We start from the raw sequence: 13255 nt of genomic DNA, 5'->3' as shown, positions 1-13255 counted from the left end.
TCAGATATAGGCCTTGTACCTAGTGATTAGATTTATTAAGAAATGCTTTGAGAATGTCAGATGTTCCCTGCAAGCTTATCTTAAGCAGTTCCCATGGGAGTAGCTGGTTCTCACTGATGTGAGTGTCTCACGTAAGCTTGCCAGCATGTGTGAATAGCAGAGGGAAGACGACACACACAGACACTGGTGTATCACCAGATCCAAGAGCTTTTGTTCAGAGGTTTGCAGCTTGATTGCCCTGCTGCTCCAGAGTGCTTTGACAACATACTAGTTATCACCCTCTCTTATCCCCAAAAACCAAACGATAAAAAAAAGAGTTGTTGAAGGATCCCAATACCATATGTATTCATTTGTCCCCTGGTAATGTTACACAGATGTTTATGCTGGGACTGTACCTTTTATACAATGTATAGAATTAAAAGGAAGCTTACTTACCCTGAATGAAATCTCTAGGTTTTCTCCACCCCATATATCCATTCCAGCATCATATGTCCCAATTTCTTGAAAATAGTCCCTGTCTATGGAAAAAAGGCCTCCTGCCATTGTAGGTGTCCTGAGAGAAGGTAAAAATGTTTTAGTTTCAAATGTGAGAAAATAGCAAAAACACAATTGGGGTGCTGAGCACTCAACCACAAAGACTCACGCGTGAAATATAAGGTAGACGCAATATATTACAAATGTGGGTGAGAGCATTATGTGGCTGATCTAAACATGAAAACTACAAGACAATGTTGGACGTCTCCACCCCAAACATACAGCCACAGCTCCTTCTTTGAACAAGCGTCCAACTGATGAAGACTCCTCGAAACGGGAATTGTACCGGACACCTGTTTATTTAGACGCCTAGAATTGTGAATGTTTATTTAGACACCCTAATTAGTGAATGTGGGGGGGGATACAATTCTGTACTTCTACTACAAAAATATTTTTCCCATATGCTGTTTGGTAACATAGTATTGAGACTTTAGTGCTGACACATTGGACTCTATTATTGTTATTGTTTTCTTTATTGTCTATATGGTGGAGGCTTCTGCACCATTGGATTTTTTTGGAGAGGTTTAAGGCGGGGTATCAACAAGGAGAAAGTGTTTTGTATACTTATTTACGAACTGTATATGTAAGAATACTGTATATATCACCCACATTTGTAATATATTGCGTCTATTTCACGTGTGAGTCTTTGTGGTTGAGTGCTCAGCACCCCAATTGTGTTTTTTTAAAGTTTCAAACCTGACATTTAGCACTTCTTAATGGGGAACTCAGGTGGTGAAGAAGTGCCAACAGGAAAGGAGCCAAAACAGGAACACTAGCAAATAAGGGGGAGGCACCAGCATGCTTGGGAACCCAGACATTTGCAGAAGTACAGCAAAAATACATTGCAATATTCTCTTGCCAGGCCCACTTGTATTACTCTAAGCCACCCCTCCAGATGTGTTGGAACTACAACTCCCAGCATGCCCCAGCCAGCCCTGTGGTTTGCTGAGAGTTGAAGTTCCAACACATCTGGAGGGCACCGGGTTGGGGAAGGCTAGTCTAAGCTCTACCATACCTATAATGTAGCTGGAACAATATGAATTCATTTAATTCCTCTTTCACTGAAGGTACATATGAATCAAGTAAGTTTCATCTCTTTCTCTTTTTAAACTTCAGGGATATGAAGCTAGTACACATCAAGCTGTGCAGATTTAAAAGTTGACCAAGTAACTGACAGAAAGCAAGGAGGAAAATTAGTTTTTGAAATGGCTATTTTACCTATCTGCACTACCAACTGTATCATGCATTTCCATACTACTAAGGATAGAAAATGTAGCTATGGTTTAAGAAGGATGTAGTTGTAGCAACTAGAAGTGTAAGCCAGGATGTTCCTGCTTCAAATTGCACCTCAGCCACCCACCAACTAAGGCCCCAATCCTATGCATGTTTCCCCATCCAGCCATGCTGGGAGTTGTAGAACTTTTTTTCTGTCTAAACATGCAGAGGCTGTAGGCGGCTTTAGGCAATGCACTATTGACGTTCACCTACCTTATAGGGAGGTTGTAGGAAATTACAATAATCATTTAAAATGTTTTGTGTCTCTATATAGCAAATGGGGGGGGGGGGTGCTGTGCTCACCTCTTACTCTCTGTAATAGCCTAGTGTGTACTCAGTATTATTGCACCAGCTGACATCTCAAATGTGGCTCCTATGGCACCAAAGCGCTCACAGACAGCTTTCTTTGTGCCCACCTGGCTCCCTGCCCCTCCTGATTTCTATTTTATTTCTTAAGCTTTTTATTGTTGTCATTAAAATGGGAGGCTGGCATGCTGAAAAGCAAGCGCCACTCTCCGTCATCATCTTAATTTGGGTTCAAAAGGATGTTTTTGTGTTTTGGAGCTCAGAAGTCACCTTGTACTTAGGGTCTTGGGCAAGTTATTTTTCTTTTAGCTTCACCAGTTTACTTTCTGGGAAATGAATGTTCCGTGATCAGCCACGTCCACCATGGCAGCCATTTTACGAAAGGGCAAGACCCACCCCCACCCCCAAGCAACTGTTTTGTGGGAGTGCCCACAACACTCTCAAAATTCCACCCCAAAATGATTGGGGACCCTTGCCCTCCTTTAAATGTGAGTGCTACACTATTAAAGTTAATCTTATACTTTATTTTAAAGTGTTTGAAAAGGAATAGCTAATAGGGATTAATAAAAACAGTGTCTCTCATTCATGACTTGCATATTTTCCCCAAGAAACTGATACAAAGAGTTGCACAAGCTGATGCACCCTCCCCACCCCACAACCAGGACCACAATCATCTTCCAATTGGCATAAATGAAATGAACCTATTTTGAACATGAGTGAAATGGGGGGAAATGGGATATAGATGGAACTTTCAAAAGTAGTTTGAAAAACAGACCACGCCACACAAATGCTATATTACAAAGCCAAAACCCCACTAGACAGGCCTCAGTCATTGGACATGCTTAAAGTAGCTCTGTAGATCCTGCCTCATGTTGGTAGGAGCAGGGAGTAAAGATGGGAAAAGGCTGATATGTTTAACACAGTTGTTTCACTCTTTGCTGTCTCAAAAATCATATATTTTCAGGGTAAATCTAACTTCCCTTTCAGTAAATCAACTTCTTCCCGAACATTAATATGTTAGCTGTACAATATTAATATGTTAACTTGGCTAGGATGCAAAAAGCCAGTTGGGTTTTTGGTTTTGAACAGCAGACTCCCATGACATATTGTAAGCTTAGTTTTACGCTCTACTGTGCTCTGGGGTGCACTGGCGGTGCTGCTGTTCAGTAAACACATCCAAAGAGCAACCGTAAAGCAATTTCCCGAAACTTTATGCAAATGCAATAAGGAATTGAAAAATGCACGTCTAGACATGAATTGAGGAAAATGCAGTTTAATTCACTGTGAGAAAATAAACGGAAAGAATGTCTCTATGTGTATTCAGAAATGCCGTGGAGGCAGCTGATATCACAAGTACCTGACCTTCGACTTCTCATTTCACTCAGGAAGCACACTGCAGCATAGGTAACACAATATACTAATCCTCTGTGGAAGTTGAATCCCAATGTTCAACACTGCAAGCACTTAGTAAGGGCCTGTAAGATCATCTTGTTTCAGCAAGCTTTCCAAGATATTCCTTAATTTACTGTGTCCTCTTTCCAGTTAATTGTTGCTGATTATATATTGCATTTCCTCACTGTTCCTAGTAACTTAGAAATTAGTATCAGCCATAACAAGTTGGATGTGCATGACGAGTATCCAAATTATAATGATCAGTTTCTCTTACCTGACTGGAAGAGTTCTGTCACCTTTCCTTCGGTCCATTTCTCTCTGAGGAACAGGATACCATCGGAAATTCAACTTCCAATTGAATCCACCATAAGTCATATCAGATCCTGCCATATATTCAAATGTATCATCACTGATTACATCAATGATAGGACAAACTACTGTTCTCCTAAAGAAAGAAACAGCATACATTGTTACAGGATAAAGATAAGAACAATATACTGAATTGTACAGCACAGGAGAGCAGCCATCGTTACATGCACCTATGAGCACCACACAAGAGCAACTCACTAACATTGCAATTGTATGCACATTTTCCCATGAACACACACCATTGAACTTAGCGGGATTTACATCTGAGTAAATATGCACAAGACTGTACTATACGTTAGTGCACACCCTTTGTGTCTTCCAGGTTTACATTATATTGGCAGAAGGAGGACAATGCACATTTGTCCCTTTAAAATGAAATGTCACACCGGATCAGATTCAAGGCTCATCTACTGCTCTATGGAAGTGAACCATGGAACATCTCTATTTGTGGATTCTAAACAAATAGCAAACGTACAACGAAGACTCATCCATTGTTGTGTGCATCAGACTTTCTTTCCCTTCATAGTGTTCTGAATAAATTACTTGATAATCCTAGTTATACAAGTTATAGACCTAAACAATATTCAAGGGTCAGTCTTAAATCTAATATCTCAAGGTAACATGCATCTTTAAAATCACTAGATTATCATAACCCACCCAATGCTAAGCACGGAGTTCTCACTAATTTAATTTACCTCAATGAGGATTGTTGTTGTTTTTCCTCTGACTGGATCACATTAACTGCATACCACAGTTGATCCATTAAAAACTTTAAAAGATGCTCTCATTGGAGGTTTATGAGGAGCAAAGCAAACCATCAGTCATTCCAGCTATGTGAAATACAATACTACAGCCTAACATCTCTGCTATGCTCAACAAAATTGGAACAATCATTTACCAACCAAATATTTTATGCCTACACAGTTAAGAGTGCTTCTGAGGCAAATAATTTTAACACATACTTTACTGAGATTCAAATCTATTGTAAATGTGTTTTAAAATTTGTACATTACGTATTTTATGGAGACAAATGGGATACAAGCAAACTATAGCATTACAATTCAAGGTAGCTATATTAAACATGTTATTTCACTAAAGAGGATATATATATATCCAGAAGAGGTATATGTAGCTTAGTAACAGAGCATATGTTTTGCATAGAAAATGTTCCAGATTTAATTACTGACACCTTCAGGTAGGATGGGTAAAGACTCCTATCTGAAATCACAACGAGCATCTAAAAAGCCACTAGAAAGCCACTGCTGGACCAGTGGTCTGACATGTTAGGCAGCTTCCTTTGTTCCTAAGAGAATATGTTGCTCCATTTCTACATAGGCAAGGGCATCATACAGCTCACAACACTATTAATGGGGTGTGGCAGGCTGTCTGACACTTCCTAATTCTATATTTCGATTATATACGCTTAATACAATTGAAGACAGCCAAGTTCTTGTCTTTAATTAATCCTTTTGTAAGCACTCTTCTACTACAACTATCAAATATTAAGGGATTTCAAGGTTTACCGATTGCTTCCAAGGATGCCAACTATGTTTTAGAAAAACAGTTTAGCTAAATTATGAAATATTAACCTTTAACATGTTTATAAAATAACCACCTGTCGGCTTTTATCCGCGCTAACAGAGGTTCAAGCCATCCTACTGTGCATTCACAATGAGCATCTAAAAAGGTGATGACTTGGCCTTTAGAAGCGGCAGCGCCTTTCAATCTGGCTCTAATCAGACCGGAACGCTGCTCCATTCGAATCACATAAACTGGTACTCTTAACTTTTTCACATAGTTCTCCAAAGGTCTCTTCAAGAAGTCTGAAAAACATGGGCAAATAAATGGTAGCCTGCATGCAACATTCATTCTATGTGTACTTACTCTTCAAAAAATTGGCACCAGTCTAAATGAGCTCTGAAATGGAGCAGACAGAAGGACAGGACAATTCAGATAACCATACAATAACGCTAATGTATTGTCAGTTTCAGTATTGCAATTTTCCATACCATACAGGAGACAAGGGCTTCTCCCATAAGCTTCCAAGAACTACTTGATGCAAACTTATACATGCTTATTTAGAAGTTAATCCCACTGCATTCAGTGGGGCTTATTCTGACGTAATATGCATAGGATTGCAGCTGTCAACATTCAAGTTCTAAAGATAAGATCAATTTTTGACAGCTGTACTTAAATTAATTTGTGCATGTCATTGCTAACATATCCTTTACACTGCCATTTGTAGAGTTACTACTGTTACTTATAGTAAAGATTAGACAGGCAATATTGTCATCATTAATGAATTAACCTGGACGTGATCCAGCAGAAGAGAAGTACTTTTAAGATCTATTGATTTTAACAGGAACACTAAATACATAATTAGAACTCTTTCACTGAAATACACTTAAAACTACTTCACTTTAGCTAGACTGTGTCCCATACTTCACAACCACTTGAGCTTCAGAGCCCATGAAAGCCAAATGAAGTAGCTTAGTTTTTGTTCAACACTCAGATATCTCAGCATATTCTCTCCTACTCTGTAAAAATAAAATAACAATAATAATGTTACAGATTTTAACATAGAACTAGCTTGCATTCTCTTTTACCTGTTGCTTCTTTGGCCCTGGCTGATTTTTTTCCACTAGTTATCAAAAAACCTCAATTAATCACGACATTTCTTCGAAATGAAAAATTAACACTTTTAAATTATGTTCACAGGAAAACTTGGTGTTTTTTTTTAACATTTCTCTTTTCAGTATGAAGAGTGTGAAAATTAAGTTTGTTGGGAACACGACAACAGCAGATACAAAGCCTGCCTCAGGCAAAGTTTGCTTTATTCAGCTCTACCACCTAATGCTAGAATTTGAAACTCACTGGGTCTGGCCTTCCATTGATGGAAAGGACTCCATTCATGGAAGGTGCTTCTGCCAAGTTTTGGGGGGTTCCCCCTTCACAGCTCACTACATTCAACAGGGTCACCTGACCCTCTGTGTAGTATTTTCAGGGGGCTGGAGGGCTACTGTATGGAGATGGAGTGGGTGAGTCCACTCCTGCCTAGCCAATTGCATGTATCCAACCCACTCCTTCCAGCTTAGGAAATTATTTTTTGTAGAAGTCTGATTTTCTTTTTACAAACAATGGGTTGGGTCAAGACTTAGTCATATTTAGCAATGCCCACTGAAATGAAATGAATTTTCTACTCATGATGAACTTAAGTCCTATTGATTTCAATGGATCCATTCCAAATATGATGTCTATGTGCAACCCAGAATATGTAACAAGCATGTGAATAAAGTCTGTATTTGCTGCCTATAAACCTTCAGCTTGATAAAGCTTCAAAATTATTTTTATTGAAAAAATCCATGTCAGTTATAGATGTTTCAAGGAAAATTATGATTAATGTGCAACATAAAACTGGAAAAGAGGCAGGTGCACAACATTTCTACTTTTATTATTTAATGCCAAACTTAGAAAACATAAGGGGTTTTATTCTTTAAAAAGCAGACCTTGCACAGAAGCTCTTGTTCCAACACTACTTCAATGAACTAATCATTAATTCTACATAGAGGTGAAAGACTTCTCTTAGAAGTTCACTGCAATCTCAAATGTAGAACAGGGTGTGGATGCGCTTTACTTATAAAAACGTCAGTAAAATCCAACTAAATACTGATTAAGGGCACAATCCTAAACTTGTTTAAGCAGAAAAAAATGTCCTACAACTCCTGTCATTCCTCAATAGCAGCATGGCTGGCAGGGGAATTCTGGGAACTGTAGGACTATTTTCCTGTATAAACATGTGTAGGATCGCACCCTTAGAGATTTAACAGACATTATTTAATGAATAACCATTCCATGCATGTTTGAGCATTAAGGGTACCTAGACTGTTTGAGGGACTGACTTAGCTTAGTACACGAAGAGTAATCTGTATTTCAAATATGCATTCTATGGAATGTTTAAACAAATGCTCCTAATGAGCAGCTTCAAGGGATCCATTAAATTTTTTTAAAAATGAATGCAGGTATGAGTGAGGTGGTGGGTTTTTTTTAATAGCATCAACAAGCATAGATAATAATCAAATTTACAAGGAGACTGCATTAGAACCTCAAACTGACTATGGAACACCCTTGCTTAATGATACTAAAATTGAAACAGTTTTAAAATCTGTCCATGTATATATTTATCCAGAAATTGATTCCTGTTTCTGGTACCAAAGTCAGAAGGCACATTGGTTGCCCAGTAGTATATACGTGTCTCTTCTACACAGAAATTACGTCCATGTAGCAAATGAAGTTTGTATGAAGCAGCCCTACAACTCTGCCAATGTGCCCAGCAAACAAATGGCACCTGATGCAATCAATGCTAAGCTCTTACCTCTTTCGCTAGCATCATCTACAAGAATAATTTCTTCCAGCATGTGTCGCGGAGACCGGTTTATGACACTGTGAACAGTTCGCAAGAGAGTACTCCACGCTTCATTGTGAAAGACAATGACAACACTTGTTGTAGGAAGGTTATCTGGATATACCTTTGTCTTACACCTAAAAATATACAAAGGAAGCAAAGGAATAATAAATGCATTCTATACTACTAGATTACATTTGAATTAAGCTTAATTTTAACCAGTACATAAAAATTCATTTGAAATGAAATAGCATGTCATTTTTTACTGGTGGCAAAAATAAATGGCTGAAAAAAGAACATCCTGATCTTATCAACAACCAGAAGGTATCATGCGGTAGCTACTCAGACATCTACTGTGCATTATATTATACATTGGGAGGGCACCAGGTTGGGGAAGGCTGATTCTACACTGATTTCCTCCATATACATATTCAGAGTATTTTTTGCTACTAGGTATTATTGCTAATGGAGGTAAACTATATAAAATCCAAGGAATAAAGGTAGAACGGAGTGGAAGCTTCAACAAAATCCTACGCAAAGGTTTGTTTTGGGGGGGGGGGAGTGTAGTTAGTTCTAAGATATGCCTAGAAACTTTAGAAGGAAGCAGCATACCCCTCACATCCCAGAAAGTGCAGTACAATCTGTAGCAAGAGGCCAGCAGCGTTGACTTCTAACATTCTTTCCAATTGTTGATGTTATTGTATTCTTGACATTATCCAGAATAACCGTATATTTCAAGAGCAAAGGTTCACATTCGTTGCATAATTATCTTCTGATATACTTATAGTGATTTCCTAGGGAGCTCTGCTGACCTGACTCCTTAGAGAAATGACTGTTTCCGCTCATTTTAGTGCTTGCCTCCATATGGGCTAAACGGCTGTTGTGCAAGTGGTGGGGGCTGCTTGTGTAACAGAAGTGACATGGCTTGCTGTGCACAGGACGGAAGCATCAGTGGGCCTCATGTTTAGATGGACAAGATTGGATACTGCCCTTCAGCACAATTACTTTTGCAGTTTTCTGTGCCTATAGATCAATGCTATGTAACCATATCTACTTCTGTAGCTTCTGTAGTTGCTTTCACAAGTGCCTACACTATAAGAACCCGGCTACTGTGTTTCTTTTAGTATAAAGGGTTTATTATGGTGCCAGTGATTAAAGACTTTATAGGTGAGATGTATTTGGAAACGTGATTAAAACTGTGGCAATTTCTATAGGCCTAGGCACACACACCCCAAAAGTAACATGAGTGGGATAACCCACACATACTCACAGAGGCAAACAACACTCTATGCCTCCAGAAGTTAGTAGCTACCATATACAAGCAAGTTCTTGTGCCAGCCACACTAATGCTAGGGTCTCCAACATGGTGACCATGGGCACCAGTGAACCTCTATTGGTACCTGCCAGGCTCCATGTTCTGCCTGATTTTTGTTTTAAGACTTTAAATAGTAGTAGTAAGTAGTAGTAATAATAATAATAGAGATGCTGGCATGCTGCAAAGCATGACCATATGCGCTTGGGACAAAGTAACTATACATAATGTTTTAACTGAAATGTATAGGGTTTCTTGTGAAAGTGTATACATTCTGGGACTAGATGGTACAGTATACACATCACCAGTTGGTGGGAACAGATTCAAACCCATGCATAAATGTTTTACGCAGGACGTTGTGTATAGCAGTTGGTGCTTATAATCGTTTAGTGCTATAATTAGTTTTTGAGCAAAACATCTATACATGGTTTATACAACAGAAATAGCAAGGTGGTGGTTTTTTTTAACTCTTTCAAAACTTCTGCACAAGTCTATTTACATTCACACAAACAGGGAGTCCACAAACCTGGGGTAACCTTGGTGGCCAACTAAAAACTGGTGTTTGACAGAGTAAGACCCTTCCCCAAAGGAGTATGCATCTGTCTTCATGCTGCCTGTCTGAAATACAGTGCAAGGTGAGGAAAATCTCCTGCCCTCTGCTACAAGTTTGGAACTGAGGAGATGAGGGATTCCTCCCAATATAAAAACAAAACCCCACCCTTGCCCAGCTCTGAGAGGGGCAGAGGCTTCTTTGGCTCAGTGCTTGGAACGCCCAGCAGGTACAGAAACAAGCCCACACATCGGCCTCCCCTCTGTAGCTTAGTGCTGATGAAGGTTAGCAGAGGTGTGTCAGCTTGCTCTGTGGTCTAAGCTCAGACCATCCAGCAGGCAGTGAGCCAAAACAAATTGCAGGTTTCTGCATCCTTCTGCAGCTCCAGGGCTGGGAGGAAACATCAGGTTCACCTTACTCTCAAGAAGCTGCTTGAACTTTTGTTATGGAAACAGCAGTGAGCCTTAAATATAATGACTACTGCTATTTGGGGGGACACCAGTGGATGTGACGGAATAATCTGATTATGATGCAAGAGATTATGGGTGGTGTCACATTTGATTTCTATTGGTAACATTTCAATGGTTATTTTTAAGCTCATGCAAGTCACAGCAAAAACCATGTGGAAATCAGTATCAAGGAATGGCCACACTCACAAGCCCATACATGCTCACACTCACTCAGTTTGGAAGGATTCAAACAGTTTGGAAGGATTCAAAACACTCACTCAGTTTTGAATCCTTCCAAACATTTGAAATGATTAGGCAAGAAACAAAACCCTAACTGAAAAATGGACTACATGTGTGATGCTGAGTTCAGCAGGTATATATATATAGGTCTACAAGTGAAGCTAGAAATCTGTCTTTGCAGAAGAACCGTGCTCTAAAAAAGAAAGTGCCTTACATTTTCTTCAGATTCTCAAAGCATCTATTTCCTGAACAGGAGTCAGTCTCTGCGCTTAAATTTTACTTCATTTATGAAAGGCTGAACAAACTGAACGTATATAGCCTTTCACAAATACTAGGGAGCGTTGAGCCATCCTCAGCCTCAAGTTCCTGAAATGTTTCCTGAGGTAAAGAAAGTTCAGGACATTCTGGGTCCTGATCCACTCATTTGAAAGCCACTGCAGGTGGAAGCTTGTGACATCCCTGCTGAGCTATATGATATGCAATTATTGTCCCAGCACTTGTATGGGGTACCATGTGAGCTCACTCAGATATCGTGGCCCTGGAATTGGAACAATTCCTGTCTAGAGACCAGGGTGTTCCTAGATCCACCCCCCAAAGCAATTGTCCAAAATTAGTCAGACTACTGTTCAGTGGGAACCTTAGTTAGAAGGAGTCTATTTTTTTTTTACTTAAGGTCATATTTAAACAGGGCTCTCTTATTTTACTGGCATTAGAACATCCAAAATCTTTAAAATTATTTCTACACTATACTGGACTTTTCAATTGGCTACCTGATTGCAGGGAGCTTTGAGGACACCCTTGTGAAGGTTTTAAGACATCTTGTTGTCCTGGATGTTCAGATTACTATTGAGCTAGTGGCCAAGGGTTGTTCCAACATGCTGTATAAAGATTTTACAGCCCTTCCTAGGAAATTGCCCCCATATTTGTCTTTTATCTGCCCACATGGCTTTCAATGGTTCTTACCTAAGTGCAGATTAAACACCTTACAGTTAAGGGAGCTTAAGGGGCACTATAGTAGCCAACAAAGTTGTATAGATATTGCCACAAGTTAGAGGATTTGGCTCACATTTTTCTGAAATTCCATTTGTATTCAGATTTGAGAACTATGTACTTTGATCCCTTTACTGCTAGTATTAGAGATAACTCCCCTTGATTATTTTTTTTCTTATTGGCTGAGATGGATTATTATGTGTCATACTGCATTGCTAAATTTGATAACTTAGATATAGGGAAGAGGAAGCCTCTTATCTCAATAGGTGATAATATAGGTTACTAATATAACCAGCAATACTACAAACGAGAAGGATCTTGGAATTGTTGTAGATCACAAGCTGAATATGAGCCAATAGTGTTATGTGGCTGCAAAAAAAGCAAATGCTATTTTGGGCTGCATTAATAGAAGTATAGCTTCCAAATTGTGAGTGGTACTGATTCCTCTCTATTCGGCCTTGGTTAGGCCTCATCTTGAGTATTGCGTCCAGTTCTGGGCACCATACTTCAAGAAGTATGAAGCATGGTGCCCAGACAAGCTGGAGCATGTTCAGAGGAGGGCAACCAAGTTGTTCAGGGGTCTGGAAACAAAGCCCTATGAAGAGAGACTGAAAGAACTGGGCATGTTTAGCCTGGAGAAGAGAAGATTGAGGGGAGACATGATAACACTCTTCAAATACTTGAAAGGTTGTCACACATAGGAGGGTCAGGATCTCTTCTCGATCCTCCCAGAGTGCAGGACACGGAATAATGGGCTCAAGTTACAGGAAGCCAGATTCCGGCTGGACATCAAGAAAAACTTCCTCACTGTTAGAGTAGTACAACAATGGAACCAGTTACCTAGGGAGGTTGTGGGCTCCTCCACATGAGGCATTCAAGAAGCAGCTGGACAACCATCTGTCAGGTAGGCTTTAGGGTGGATTCCTGCACTGAGTGGAGGGTTGGACTTGATGGCCTTATAGGCCCCTTCCAACTCTACTATTCTATGATTCTAAACTATTATAATTAATAATTTTTAGTACACGAATCAGTTGTTGGCATTTATTATTTTTATCACTTTGTTCTTATATTTAGTTTGATTCCTTTATACGTTCACATTTCGTATTTTCTTGTTCTTGTGTTCTTAGTCTGATGCATATGCAAAAGCCTGATAGGTAATTAAGCAATGAATTATTATTATTATTATTATTATTATTATTATTATTATTATTTATATTCCGCCTTTTTCCCAGTGCTGGGACTCAAACTGAAAACTGAAACATGTATCAAGAATTGTGCAAGTTGTCCAGCTTTAAATAGGCTGACACAGATTTCAACTGTCAGGTTCTGCTGCTTGCAGTCATTGTTAAGAAGAAAGTCACAGCGGTTTCACTATAAAAGGAAAGCAACCTTTATATATTTGTACAGAAATTGGAAGGAAAAGTTATTTTCCAACT

General features: G+C 39.2%; 1 protein-coding gene across 1 annotated transcript in view; it reads right to left on the bottom strand.

The window, feature by feature from the left end:
- Positions 1-13255, bottom strand: part of GALNT1 (polypeptide N-acetylgalactosaminyltransferase 1) — a 63003-nt gene that overhangs the window by 9863 nt on the left and 39885 nt on the right. Inside the window, exons 4-7 of the mRNA XM_063131189.1 lie at positions 8249-8415; positions 5492-5699; positions 3782-3952; positions 436-553 (exon numbers count right to left, since the gene is read on the bottom strand). Coding sequence (XP_062987259.1) covers positions 436-553; positions 3782-3952; positions 5492-5699; positions 8249-8415 — 664 coding nt within the window. The remainder of the gene's footprint in view (positions 1-435; positions 554-3781; positions 3953-5491; positions 5700-8248; positions 8416-13255) is intronic.

This window comes from Elgaria multicarinata, chromosome 1 (assembly GCF_023053635.1).
Source record: "Elgaria multicarinata webbii isolate HBS135686 ecotype San Diego chromosome 1, rElgMul1.1.pri, whole genome shotgun sequence".
In the NCBI taxonomy this organism is placed as follows: Eukaryota; Metazoa; Chordata; class Lepidosauria; order Squamata; family Anguidae; genus Elgaria; species Elgaria multicarinata.
The sequence above is the reverse complement of the archived record's forward strand: the minus strand, read 5'-3'. Positions and strand labels throughout refer to the sequence as shown.